The 11,799-nt window shown below is 65.4% G+C and overlaps 3 protein-coding genes across 4 annotated transcripts; all 3 read left to right on the forward strand.

Moving 5' to 3' along the window:
* Positions 1–64: 64 nt before the first annotated feature.
* Positions 65–3,943, forward strand: AGBL2 (AGBL carboxypeptidase 2; the record flags this gene model as incomplete). The annotated part of the gene is given in 9 exon segments (XM_080618385.1): positions 65–170; positions 251–379; positions 479–667; positions 880–1,093; positions 1,173–1,946; positions 2,025–2,434; positions 2,535–2,817; positions 3,279–3,393; positions 3,396–3,943. Coding segments are annotated over 9 exon segments (2,580 nt in total). The 3' UTR covers positions 3,756–3,943.
* A 94-nt stretch (positions 3,944–4,037) lies between these two features.
* MTCH2 (mitochondrial carrier 2) lies at positions 4,038–8,465 on the forward strand. Of its 2 annotated transcripts, none has more exons than XM_080617886.1 (13): positions 4,038–4,227; positions 4,319–4,403; positions 4,475–4,581; positions 4,709–4,732; positions 5,421–5,474; positions 5,553–5,610; positions 5,710–5,761; positions 5,892–5,951; positions 6,390–6,483; positions 6,615–6,662; positions 7,008–7,075; positions 8,083–8,158; positions 8,283–8,465. In XM_080617886.1, the coding sequence occupies exons 1-13, from the start codon at positions 4,141–4,143 to the stop codon at positions 8,367–8,369; spliced, it is 900 nt and encodes a 299-aa protein (XP_080474012.1). In that variant the 5' UTR covers positions 4,038–4,140; the 3' UTR covers positions 8,370–8,465. The 2 variants fall into 2 exon arrangements, with proteins under 2 accessions (XP_080474012.1, XP_080474011.1); XM_080617885.1 differs by having other exon boundaries at positions 4,041–4,227; positions 4,706–4,732.
* A 1,397-nt stretch (positions 8,466–9,862) lies between these two features.
* On the forward strand, positions 9,863–11,569 carry NUDT8 (nudix hydrolase 8; the record flags this gene model as incomplete). Its single annotated transcript, XM_080619089.1, has 4 exons — positions 9,863–10,071; positions 10,143–10,275; positions 10,961–11,038; positions 11,128–11,569. 4 exons carry the CDS (start codon positions 9,863–9,865, stop codon positions 11,356–11,358), a joined length of 651 nt encoding a protein of 216 aa, XP_080475215.1. The 3' UTR covers positions 11,359–11,569.
* Between the last annotated feature and the right edge of the window lie 230 nt (positions 11,570–11,799).

Consider the following 11,799-nt stretch of genomic DNA (forward strand, 5'->3'; position numbering starts at 1 on the left):
CCTCCGGTCACTCAGCGACCGCGTCCCAGCTCCTGGCACTGCCGGCACCGGAGCTCTTGCCACGATGCAGCCCAAGCAGGGGGAACGAGGGGGGTTTGGGGGGGGGCTGCTACTTGACCCCTACGACAGCTTCATGCATCACCACTTGAGCTACTACGGCTACTTCCAAGGTAGGAAGATGGGGGCTGTGGCTGCCCTGTTGTCCCCTCATCCCCCCCAAGTGTGGGGCTGCAGCGTTGCTCTCCCCAAGGCCACAAGATGGGTGCACACAAGAGCCCCGGGTCCTTGGGGGACCCCACGGAGCAGCGTCCCACTGAGGCGCTCAGCACAGGCAGCACCAATCCTGGCCACCGGCGGGGTCCTGGGCAGGAGCTGAGCTGTGAGTGGGACGCCCCCCCTGCACTGGGGCTGCCCCTGCTTTGGGGTTTGGGTGGCGTTGGGGGTGTCCCTACCCCAACCTGCCCCTGGGGCCCCCCAGCTCCTCCTGCAGCCCCCCAGGCCCTGCAGCGCTCCCCTGGCCGGGGCCCCCTGAGCCCCTATCTGCAGCCCCGGGGGGCCCTGGGGGAGCCGCGGGGTCTCTTTGCTGTGCCCTCACCAGGGGGGCTCCTGCCCCCTCCCCGCTGGCCTGTGGAGTGTGAGGTCATTCAGGAGAGCATCGAGCACATCGGTGAGGGGCAGCTCCTGCTCTGTCCCCCCCCGCACCAGCCCCTGCTGTGCCCATGGTGCCCATCACCATCCTGTGTCCCCCCCCCAGAGTGGGTCCCCCCTGAACCAGAGCCTTTCTGCCAGCCCAAGAGAATGGAGCAGGCGCCAGCCACCCTCAGCGAGGAGCAGGGCACCGTCATCTATAACTGCAGCCCAGGTAGCTGGGGCGGGCAGCACCATGGGTGCCCCCTCTGCCTCCCCAAGCACCCATCACTGTCCCTCTGGGCCTCTCTGCAGTGCCCCATGGCGCCCGCTTCACCCGTGCCCGCGCTGGGGGGGCCCCGGGGCCCCTGTCTGCGGCAGCAGTGCCCTTGGAGGGGCCCCAGGACACAACGCTGCTCTTTGAGTCCCGCTTTGAGAGCGGCAACCTGCAGCGAGCCGTCAAGGTGTAAGAGAGGGGCTGGGGGGGACAAGGGGAGGCCCTGGTGGTGCTGGGAGCCGGAGCATGGCCCATTCCCACCACCCAGGGGCCCCTATGAGTACGTGCTGTGGCTGCGGCCAGACCTGTTCACCACCAAACACACCCAATGGTTCTACTTCCGTGTCCAAAACACCCGCCGGGAGCCCCTGTACCGCTTCACCATCGCCAACCTCGCCAAACCCAAGAGTCTCTATGGCGAGGGCATGAGGCCGCTGCTCTACTCCCAGCGGGACGCCCAGAGCTGCGGCATCGGCTGGCGCCACGTTGGCACCGACATCCAGTACTACCGCGGGGCTGGTGACGGTGACCGGGAGCCGGCTGCTTTCCAGCTCTCCTGGTCCATGCGCTTCCCCCACGATGGTGACACTTGCTTCTTCGCCCACTCCTACCCCTACACCTACACAGACCTGCAGCGCTACCTGCGGGCCCTGATGGGCGACCCGGTGCGGTCGCGGTACTGCGCGGTGCAGGCGCTGTGCCGCAGCCTGGCCGGCAACACTGTGTATATGCTGACCATCACCAGCGCAGCCAGCTCGGCACCCAAGCGCGCCGTGGTGCTGAGCGCCCGCGCGCACCCCGGTGAGAGCGGTGGCTCCTGGGCCATGCGCGGCTGCCTGGACTTCCTCCTCAGCGCCGACGCTGACGCGCAGCTCCTGCGGCGCCTCTTTGTCTTCACGGTGGTGCCGATGCTCAACCCCGATGGGGTGGTGGTGGGCAATTCCCGCTGCTCCCTATCCGGCCGGGATCCCAACAGGGCTTATGGAACCGCGATGCCTGGAGTGTTCCCTGGAGTGTGGCACCTGCGGGCTATGGTTGAGAGGTGAGGGGCGGCGCAGGGAGGTGATGGGGTGGTGTTGGTCCTCCTATGGTGGTGGTGGTCACATCCTGGTGCGCACAGGGTGCTGGCGGAGCGGGAGGTGGTGCTGTACTGCGACTTCCACGGGCACAGCCGGAAGAACAACGTCTTCATGTATGGCTGCGATGGTGGCGGGAGCGGTGCCAGGCTGCGGCTGCACCAGCGCATCTTCCCCTTCATGTTCAGCAAGAACGCCCCTGACAAGGTTGGGGGGCAGTGGGGCGCGGTGTCCTCGCTGAGCTCTGCGGTGACACCGGGTGGTGACTGCCACTGCCGTGTCCCTATGGGGCTGGGGACGGGGCGCTCACCCCGGGGCCGGCCCCAGTTCTCCTTCCCCAGCTGCAAGTTCAAGGTGCAGAAGAGCAAGCTGGGCACGGGCCGGGTCGTGATGTGGCGCTTGGGGGTCTCCAACAGCTACACCCTAGAGGTGGCTTTCGGCGGTTCCACGCTGGGTGAGGGCGCGGGGGTGACTGTGTCGATGCCTTGGGTCCGGGTGGCCCCGCTGGGTTGCGGAGCTGCCGCGGGTCTGGTGTCCCCTTTGTGTCCCTGCAGGCGGGAGGAGCTCCCACTTCACTGCACAGGACCTCACGGCGCTGGGCGCCCACCTCTGCGACTCCCTGCTGGACTTGTGCGACCCCGACCCTGCCAAGGTGGGCTCGAGCCGCAGCGCCCGCGGTGCTCCCGGTGCCACCGGGGGCTCTGGTGACCCCGGCTGCGTCCCGCAGCTCCAGCAGTCCCTGGCGGAGCTGGATGCGCTGCTGCGGCGGCGGCTGGGCCGTGATCTGGGAGCTGGTGGCAGCTGGAGCGATGTGGCCGCATCGGAGCTTGAGTCCAGGTATAGCTCAGCTGGGCCTGTTTGTGCTGGCTGGTGATGGTGCCGGTGGTGCTGGTGTTGGTGATGGTGCTGGTACTGTTGCCAGCGCCGGTGGTGCTGATGCTGGTTGTGCTGATACTGGTGCCGTTGGTGCTGGTGCCAGTGGTGCTGATACTGCTGCCGATGGTGCTGGTGTTGGTGGTGCTGTTGCTGGTGTTGGTGATGGTACTGCTGCTAGTGGTGCTGGTGTTGGTGCCAGTGCTGGTGTTGGTGCCAGTGCTGGTGTTGGTGCTGGTCCTCGTGCTGGTGGTGCCGGTGCTGGTTGTGCTGATACTGGTGCTGTTGGTGCCAGTGGTGCTGGTACTGGTGCTGGTTTTGGTGCTGGTGTTGGTGGTGTTGGTGCTGGTACCGCTGCCGATGGTGCTTGTGTCGGTGCCGGTGTTGGTGCCGCCTGACCGCGTTCCTTCTCCTCCTCCCCGCAGCACCAGCGGTTCCGACAGCTCCGTGTCCGACGCGCTCCCTGTTCAGCCGCCCCCGGTGAGTCCGCGGTGCCGCCGGTGGGGCTCACCCGGGCTGCGGGGTCCTGACGGCCCCGCACCGCTTTGCAGCCGGAGCAGCGCAGGAGGAAGCGGCTGCGGAGCCGCAGAGCCAGGAACGCCGAGCGCCGGCTGAGCGCTGCCCCCCGCCTCAGCGCTGCCCCCCGGAGCCGGGCTCCCTTCACCGCTGCACGGAGCCACGGCCGCGGCGCTGCCTCCGCCGCTGGCCGCCTGGAGCCCTCCCGGCCCCGCAAGCAGCCGGGTCCCCTCAGCGGCACGGCGGGACCCGGTGCTGCCGGTGGGGCCTCTCCCGTCGCAGCCGCCACGGCGAGGACTCGGCCGGGCCGTGCCCCAAGCGCGGCTCCAGGCCCCGTGCGGCCCCTCCGAGCCGCCCCGCGCTGCTGCGCCTGTGCTCGCCATTAAAGCGGTGCCGTGGCCGGGACAGCGTCTGGCGGCGCCTTCTTCCACCGGCGGGCACCGGGCCCCGCCGCCATGGCCGCCCCGCAGGCCCCGTTAGCATGGCGGCCCCTCAAGGCCCGTTGCCACGGCGACGCCTCAGGCCTCTCAGGCCGCAGCCCCCGTTGCCATGGCGACGCCTCAAGGCCTGTAGCCCGCCTTTAGGCCCCGTTGCCACGGTGACACCCTCTCCCCCGGTTGCCATGGCGACACCTCAAGGCCCCCTGCAGGCCCCCGTCCCGCCCGGAAGCGGTGCGCGGGCGCGCCGGAAGTACCGGGGCGGGGGGACGGGGACGGAAGCGGAAGCGGCGGTGGCCGCGGTGTCCTTCTGCGCCGTGACGCCGGCGGCACCATGGCGGACGCGGCCTCGCAGGTGCTGCTGGGCTCGGGGCTCACGGTGCTCTCGCAGCCGCTCATGTACGTGAAGGTGCTGGTGCAGGTAAGGGGCGGCCGGGAACGGGGAGCTGGGAGGGGGAAACAGCGGGGCCCCGGTTCCCGGTCCCGGCTGCAGGCACCCGCTCCCGCCGCAGGTCGGGTACGAGCCGCTGCCGCCCACCCTGGGGAGGAACATCTTCGGCCGCCAGGTCTACCAGCTCCCGGGGCTCTTCTCCTATGGTGAGTGCTGCTGCCGGTGCTAACGGGGGGGGTCCCGGTGGCGTGGCGGGTTCTGACCCCCCGTTCCGTAGCCAAGCACATCGTGAAGGTCGATGGAAGAGCGGGACTCTTCAAAGGCCTCGTCCCGCGCCTCTGCTCCAGCGCCATCGGCACCGTGGTGCACAGCAAAGTGCTGCAGGTACCGGCGGGCGCGGGCAGGGGGAGGCGGTGCCACCGGGGACGGGCACACGGGGACGCCGCGGCTCGGTGCTGGGATGTCCCTGGCCCCGGTGCCTGCACTAACGCTGACCTTTGCTCTGCAGCAGTACCAGGAAGCTGAGGAAGCTGGGGTAGGTGCGGGGACGCTGCTCCCTAGTGAATTTTCTTTCCCCTCCATAATTCCAATCCCTCCTTCCTCATAATTCCTCCTTCTTCTTTCCCTCCATCCCTTCTTTTCCTCTGCCGACTCCAATCCCTCGTTTCCCTGTATTCCCCCTTCTCCTTCTTCCCCTCCTTCTATTTCAGTCCCTCCTCCTTCTCCTTCTTCTTCTTCTCTATCCCTTCTTTTCTTCCTCCCACTCCAATCCCTTACTTCCCTCTATCCCTTCTTTTTCTCCTTCCTTTCTATCCCTTCTTTTTCTTCTTCCTTTCTATCTGTTCTTCCCCTCCTTCTACTCCAATCCCTTCTTCTTCCCCATCATTACAATCTCTCTTTTCTCCGTTTCTTCTTCCTTTCCTTCCACTCCAGTTCCTCTTTTTCCTCCATCCCTCCTTCCTGTCCTTTCCCTCCAATCCTTCCTTCTATTCCTCCTTCTTCTCCTCCATCCCTTCTTCCTTTCCTTCTCCTCCAATCCCTCCCTCCTTCCATCCCAGTGCAGCCCATGGCTGCAGTCAGAGCATCCCAGCAGCAAGGCCCTGCCCACAGGGAAAAGCTCAGGGGGTTCTTCCAAGGGGAACTGGGTCCTTCTGGGGGTGCTGGGGAGGGACCGGTGCCTCTTGGGGGTCTGTTCCTGTCCTGATGCCTCTTTCCCTCCCCAGCCTGGAGCCAGCAAGAAGGAGCCGGTGTCATCGCTGGAGCAGGTCCTGAAGGAGGTGAGGATGAGGAGGGTGCTGCGGGTGGGGGGGGCAGAGGGGCTCCATGTGTGTCCCTGACCCCCCTTTTCTCCCCAGACCTCCCGGGAGATGGTCGCTCGCTCCGCTGCCACCCTCATCACCCACCCCTTCCACGGTAGGTGCCCCCCCCAGCCGGGTGATGGGCGCTGTCACTGCTGTGGCATTGGGGTATCCCTGGGCCCCCCCTGACCCTCCTGCCCGTCTCTGCCCGCAGTGATCACCCTCCGCTGCATGGTGCAGTTCATCGGCCGGGAGACCAAGTACAGGTATGGGGCGGGGGGGACATGGTTCTGCCATGGGGCAGGTTTCTGCTATGGGGAGCTCTGCTGTGGGTGCTGCCCACCCACCCATGGGGTCCCCCTGCCCATGTCCCCCCCTCTCTGCTCTTTCTCCCAGTGGGACACTAAGCGCCTTCGCCACGATCTACCGGGAAGAAGGGATCCTGGGCTTCTTTGCGTGAGTGATGCCCATGGGGACTTGGGGGGGACGTGGGGTGGTGCTGCCCACATCCATGGATGTTGTTCCCCACTCCAGCCTCAGCTCTGCCCTCTCATCTCATTGGGCTCCAGGGGTCCTCGGATGCCACTGGGGATTGTGGGTTTCCATCCTTCCCTCCCTGAGGGGCTTCCCAGCAAGCCCCCTTTTCACAGCCCCCACCCTGGGTGATATCCAGTGCTCTGGGTTGTTAAAGGGGAGTAAAGGGATAGTGACCCTTCCCTGGACACCGGTGGGGATGCTTCAGGTCCCTCTGCACCCGTGTCCTCTCTGTTTGTCCGAGCATCCCCATTCCAGGAGCTCCACCTTCCCCCAGCACTGCGGGAACAGCTGCTCCGGGCTGTTCCCTGGATCCAGGCCCATTCCGGGCTCACATTCCTGCTGCTTCTTCTCTTCCAGCGGCCTCATCCCCCGGCTGCTCGGGGACATCCTCTCGCTCTGGCTCTGTAACATGCTGGCCTACCTCATCAACACGTACGCGCTGGAGAACGGGGTACGGGCTCCGTGCCCTGCTCGAGGAGGGCTGGGGGGGCTCCAGGGACAGTCTGGGGGGGACAGGGGCCTCTTTTGGGGTGGCACCAGTGCAGCTCCCTCAGATTGAAGGTGCTTTTCCTCCTCCTGCAGGTCTCAACCATGGCTGAGATAAAGAGCTACTCACAGGCAATTACTGGAGTGAGTACAATGTGTGTGCGGGGGTAGCGCTGCCTTCCTGCAGGGAGGGGGAAGGGAATGCAGTCCCCTTTTCCCAAGGGAATGAGGTGTTCCTGTACCTCCCACTGTCCTGCGGTTGCTGGACTGGAAGGGCAGAGCCAGGCTCCACAGGGATCAGCCCATAGAGGAAGGGGCTGCTCCATGGAAGATGTACATCACCCTGCACCCCTGTGGGCTCCTGGCCTTGCTCCGTATGAAGGCTGGGGGGATCCCTGTGGATTTCTAGGGGCTTGGTCACCCCACATGGAGGGAACGGGGCCGATTCCCACTGGAGCTGCTGCCCACCAGCCCCTCTGTGCTTTGCAGTTCTTCGCTAGCATGCTGACCTACCCCTTCGTCCTCGTCTCCAACCTGATGGCTGTCAATGACTGCGGGTGAGTCTGAACCCCACACTCTGAGGGGGCTCTCTAGGGGGGGCACCGTGTCCCTCTGCCACGGATCAGCTCCCAGACTGCCTTCCCAGCTATCCTGGGTGGCAGAGCTGGTCCAAACTCAGCGTGGGGCTGGTTCCTTGTGGGGAGAGGGGTGCAGGGCAGCATCCAAAGGGGCATTTTGGGATTCAGCCCAGTGCAGGGCTTGGTTCTGGATAGAAATAATTCTCCAGAGTCATGGAATGAGAGAATTAGCCAGGCTGGAAAAGAGCTTCAAGAATCGGGTCCAACCATTGCCCAGCACTGCCAAGGCCACCCCTAACCCATGGCACTGAGGCCTCGTCTCCACGGGGTGTGAGCACTTGCAGGGCCGGTGCCTGCAGCCCTGCCCTGGGCAGCCTGTGCCAATGCCTGAGCACCCTCTGGGGCAGGAATTGTTCCTCAGCTCCATCTAAACCTGCCCTGGTGCAGCTTGAGGCCGTTTCCTCTTGTCCCATCCCTTGTTCCTTGGGAGCAGAGCCCAGCCCCTCCTGGCTCCATCCTCCCCTCAGGCAGTTGTAGGGAGCCATCAGGTCCCCCCTGAGCCTTCTCTTCTCCAGATTGAACCCCCCAGGTCCCTCAGCCCTTCCCCATCACCCTTGGGCTCCAGGCCCTGCACCAGCTCCGCTGCCCTTCTCTGGCCCCGCTCCAGCCCCTCAAGGTCTCTCTTGCAGTGAGGGGCCCAGAGCCGAGCACAGGATTCCAGGTGCAGCCTCCCCAGTGCCCAGCACAGGGGCCCAGTCCCTGCCCTGGCCCTGCTGCCGCCCTGGTGCTGGTGCAGGCCAGGATGCTGGGGGCTTCTTGGTTGCCTGGGCCCAAGCTGCTCATGTTCAGCTCCATCAGCTCCTTTTCCATGAGCAGTTTCCAGCCGCTCTTCACAAGCCTGGAGCGTTCCATGGGGCTGCTGTGGCCCAAGTGCAGGACCCAGCACTGAGCCTGGTTGAACCCTGTGGGTCTCTTCCCTTCCACAGGCTTGCTGGGGGCCTCCTTCCCTATGCCCCCACCTACTCATCCTGGCTGGATTGCTGGAGCCAGCTACGCAGGGAGGTGAGTGTCCAGCCCCGGGATCGCTGCCCAGCCGTGGGGCAGATCCATGTGGGAGCCTGGGGCTGCCACCGCAGGAGCTGGAGTGGCTCTGCCTCCCCCAGCCCCACTCATCTCCCTCTTGCAGGGCAACATGAGCCGAGGGAACACGCTGTTCTTCCGGAAGGTGCCTGCAGGGAAGCGGTACGTGTGGGACGAGAGGAGGTTCCGCTGAAGCCGGGAGCAGGAATGGTGTGAATCCAACGTCGGGCTCCGCAGGCAAAAGAATTCCAGTCGGGTGGTGATTTCTATATACAGTTTTTTAAAATCAGTCAATGCTCCGAGGTGCAGGTGGATGTGAGGGGTGTTTGTCACCGGGACCGGCGCCACCATTCCCGATCCCTCTTATTCCCTATTCTGATCCCTTCTCATTGCTCGGATGCTGTCACTGTGTCCCTCGTGTCCTCTCAGGCCCTGGTGCCTGTGTGTGTCTTTCACCTCAAAGTGGTGGTGGTGGTGCTGAAGCTGGTAAATCCACTGGGAGCAATCCCTGTCCTGTTGCCTGTGGTTACATCCAGAGCCTTTTCCCGGCTTTGGACCTGTTCTGAGGCTGTTTCAACAGAAGGAATTCCCTGAGGAGATGGCAGCAGCTGGAGGCAAAGGAGCGGCTGTACCCGTGTCACCCACCTTGGCCACAGCCACCCTGGCTGGCTCTGCGGGTTGGGGTCCCTCAGTAACAGTGGGGGGGTGATGATGGTTGGGGGCAGAGGTGGGATCGATCCCACCATTGGTGCTCCCAGGCTCCAGCATCCATGGAGGGGGGGGCACAGCACCCTCAGACCCTGGTAAGAGGGGACATGGGGCTGGTGCTGCATCCCAGCTGTGGAATGAGGGTGTTGGGGGAGTGTTGTACACCTGATGGTGGGGTTGTGAGCTGGAATAGGGCTTGCATGCCATGGATCTGTGTGCAAAGCTGGGGAGGGGGTTACACACCCAGAGCAGGGCTTGCACAACCGGGGGCGGCTGTTGGACACCCAGGCAGAGGTTTGCACACCGAGGGGGTGGTGTGAAGCTGGGGGGGGTGTTACACACCTGGTAACAGGGTTCTACCTGGTAACAGGGTTCTGCACCCATCGGAGGCTGTTGCCTGCCCATTAGTGATTGTTACACACACGTTAGGGGCTGTTGCACACCCTGTAATGGGTTGCTGCTGCTTAGGAGCTGTTGCCCACCCGTTGGGGCTGTTACACACCCGTTAGGGTACTTACACACCCATTAGGAGCTGCTGAATGCCCGTTGGGGGCTGTTGAACACCCTTTAGGGATTGTCCCATGCCCATTGGGGGACATTGCCCGCCCCTTAGGGGCTGTTACCTGTAAAAGTACACCCAGTAATGGGGTTGCACACCCTTTGGGGGCTGTTGAACGCCCAATAGGGACCGTTGCACACCCATGAGGGGCTGTTGCATGCGCAGTAATGGGGTTGCCCTCCCGTTAGGAGCCGTTTCCCACGCGTTAGGAGCCGTTGCCCTCCCCTTAGGAGCCGGTTCCCTCCCATCAGGAGCCGTTTCCCTCCCGTTATGAGCCGTTTCCCTCTCGTAGGAGCCGTTTCCCTCCCGTTGGTGGCCGCTGCGCACGGGGCCAGCCCCGCGGGGCGGTACCGGGGGCCGGTAGGGAAGGGGCCGGTCCCGGACGTCCTCCCCGCCCCGCTCCGCTCGGTGCCGCCGCCATGGCGGAGCCGGGCGCGGGGGACCCCGGGGCGCTGCTGAGCAGCAGCAGCGAGCGGCGGTGCCGGGCGCGGTTGGCGGCGGCTGCGGGGCGCGGGGCGGCGGCGGCGGCCGCGGTGCTGGTGCCGCTGTGCTCGGTGCGGGGCCGCCCCGCGATGCTCTTCACGCTGCGCTCCCGCAGCCTGGGCGGGCCCCACAGCGGCGATGTCAGGTACCGGGCACCGAGCGCCGGGCACCGGGAACCGGCGCTAAGCGGCTCCCCCCCAACCTTGGCTCTTGCAGCTTCCCCGGGGGGCGGCGGGACCCGGCGGACGGAGACGCGGTGGCCACGGCGCTGCGGGAGACGCGGGAGGAGCTGGGGCTGGCGCTGGGGGAGCCGAGCGTCTGGGGGCAGCTGCGGACGCTGCCGGACCGGGTACCGGGCACCGCGGGGCGGGCACAGGGAGAGAGGACAAGGACGTGGGGGGGGACAAGGGCATAAGGGCAGGGACGTGGGGTGGTGAGGGTATGGGGGGGACACAAGGTGGGACACGGGTGACCTGGACACAGTGACAGGGAAAGGGGGTGACAGGGCTGGGGGGTGGGACATGAGTGACATGGACACGGGGTGGCAAGGACTTGGGTTATAGGGACATGGATACAGGGATATGGGGTGGGACACGCGTGACACAGACACAGGGTGACATGGATGCAGGGTGACAGGGACACAGGGCACTGGCTGCAGGCAGAGGGGTGTTGGGTGACAGACACGTGATGGGTGCCCATGTGGGATGCAGGGGGTCATGGGTGGCACCATGGGGACAGGGGGTCACCAGTGGCACTATGGGGATGGGGGGGGTCACCAATGGCACTACGGGGATGGGGGGGTCACCAATGGCACTATGGAGATGGGGGGTCACCAATGGCACTATGGGGATGGGGGGTCACCAATGGCACTTTGGGGACAAGGAGGTCACCAATGGCACTCTGGCGATGGGGGACCATGGATGGCACCATGGGGATGGGGGGGTCATGGATGGCACCATGGGGATGGGGGCGCACAGGTAGCACTCTGGGGCCAGGGTTCCACCTCCCCACCCCTCGCTGACCCCCCCCCACAGCAGGGGCTGATGGTGGCCCCCGTGGTGGCCAACCTGGGTCCTCTGGAGAACCTGAAGCTGGCTCCCAACCCGGACGAGGTGGGTGACCCCGCACCGGCCCCGTGCCCGTGAGCAGCACCCCCCGCCCCGGTCCCCAGTGCCACCACCGGCCCCCGCCTGTGCCGCAGGTAGCGGAGGTCTTCACCCTGCCCCTGGCTCACCTCCTGCGGGAGGAGAACCAGGGCTACACCCACTTCCGCACCGCCGGCCGCTACGGCTACACCCTGCCCGTGTTCCTCAACGGCCCCCACAAGGTGTGGGGGCTCACGGCCATCATCACCGAGCTGACCCTCGAGCTCCTGGCGCCCCAGCACTACCGCAGGAAGACCGTGGTGCCGGCCCGGCACCGCTCTGCCTGACGCCGCAGGGCACAGGGGAGGCTTCAGGGGGTCCCTGGACCTTGGTTGTGCGGTTCTTTGGTCCATGGGGCTGAGGCTGCAGCAGGGAAATGGTGCTGAACCGCCCCCACCATGGGTGCTGCTGCCCGTCACGGAACACTGTGACTTAGTAAAAAGCCATGTTTGGAAGTGCTTGAGCCATGGGCATCAGCACCAGCACCACGGGGCGACACAGAGCAGTGCCTTTGGCACCAGGAGAGGCACGAGCCACATGGGTGCCACCGCGGGGGTGGCCCTGGGGGGGCTTCTGTGGCCATGCAGCACCCTGGCTGCTTGGTGCTGCCCCATGTCCTGTCCCATAGAGGGGCCATGGAGGTGATCCTACGGGATCTCTTAAGAGATTCCCTGCTCCCATTGCTCCCTTCCCACATTTCAGACCCACAACTGCCTCCTGCTGCTCTC

The sequence above is a fragment of the Psittacula echo genome, assembly GCF_963264785.1.
Source record: "Psittacula echo genome assembly, chromosome: 5".
In the NCBI taxonomy this organism is placed as follows: domain Eukaryota; kingdom Metazoa; phylum Chordata; class Aves; order Psittaciformes; family Psittacidae; genus Psittacula; species Psittacula echo.

Bases quoted from the DNA above. Each gene is read 5' to 3' on its own strand.
- MTCH2 (XM_080617885.1), top strand. From the start codon at position 4,141: ATGGCGGACGCGGCCTCGCAGGTGCTGCTGGGCTCGGGGCTCACGGTG. The intron at 4,228-4,318 runs GTAAGGGGCGGC...CTCCCGCCGCAG, and splicing joins ACGTGAAGGTGCTGGTGCAG to GTCGGGTACGAGCCGCTGCC. The intron at 4,404-4,474 runs GTGAGTGCTGCT...CCCGTTCCGTAG, and splicing joins CCCGGGGCTCTTCTCCTATG to CCAAGCACATCGTGAAGGTC.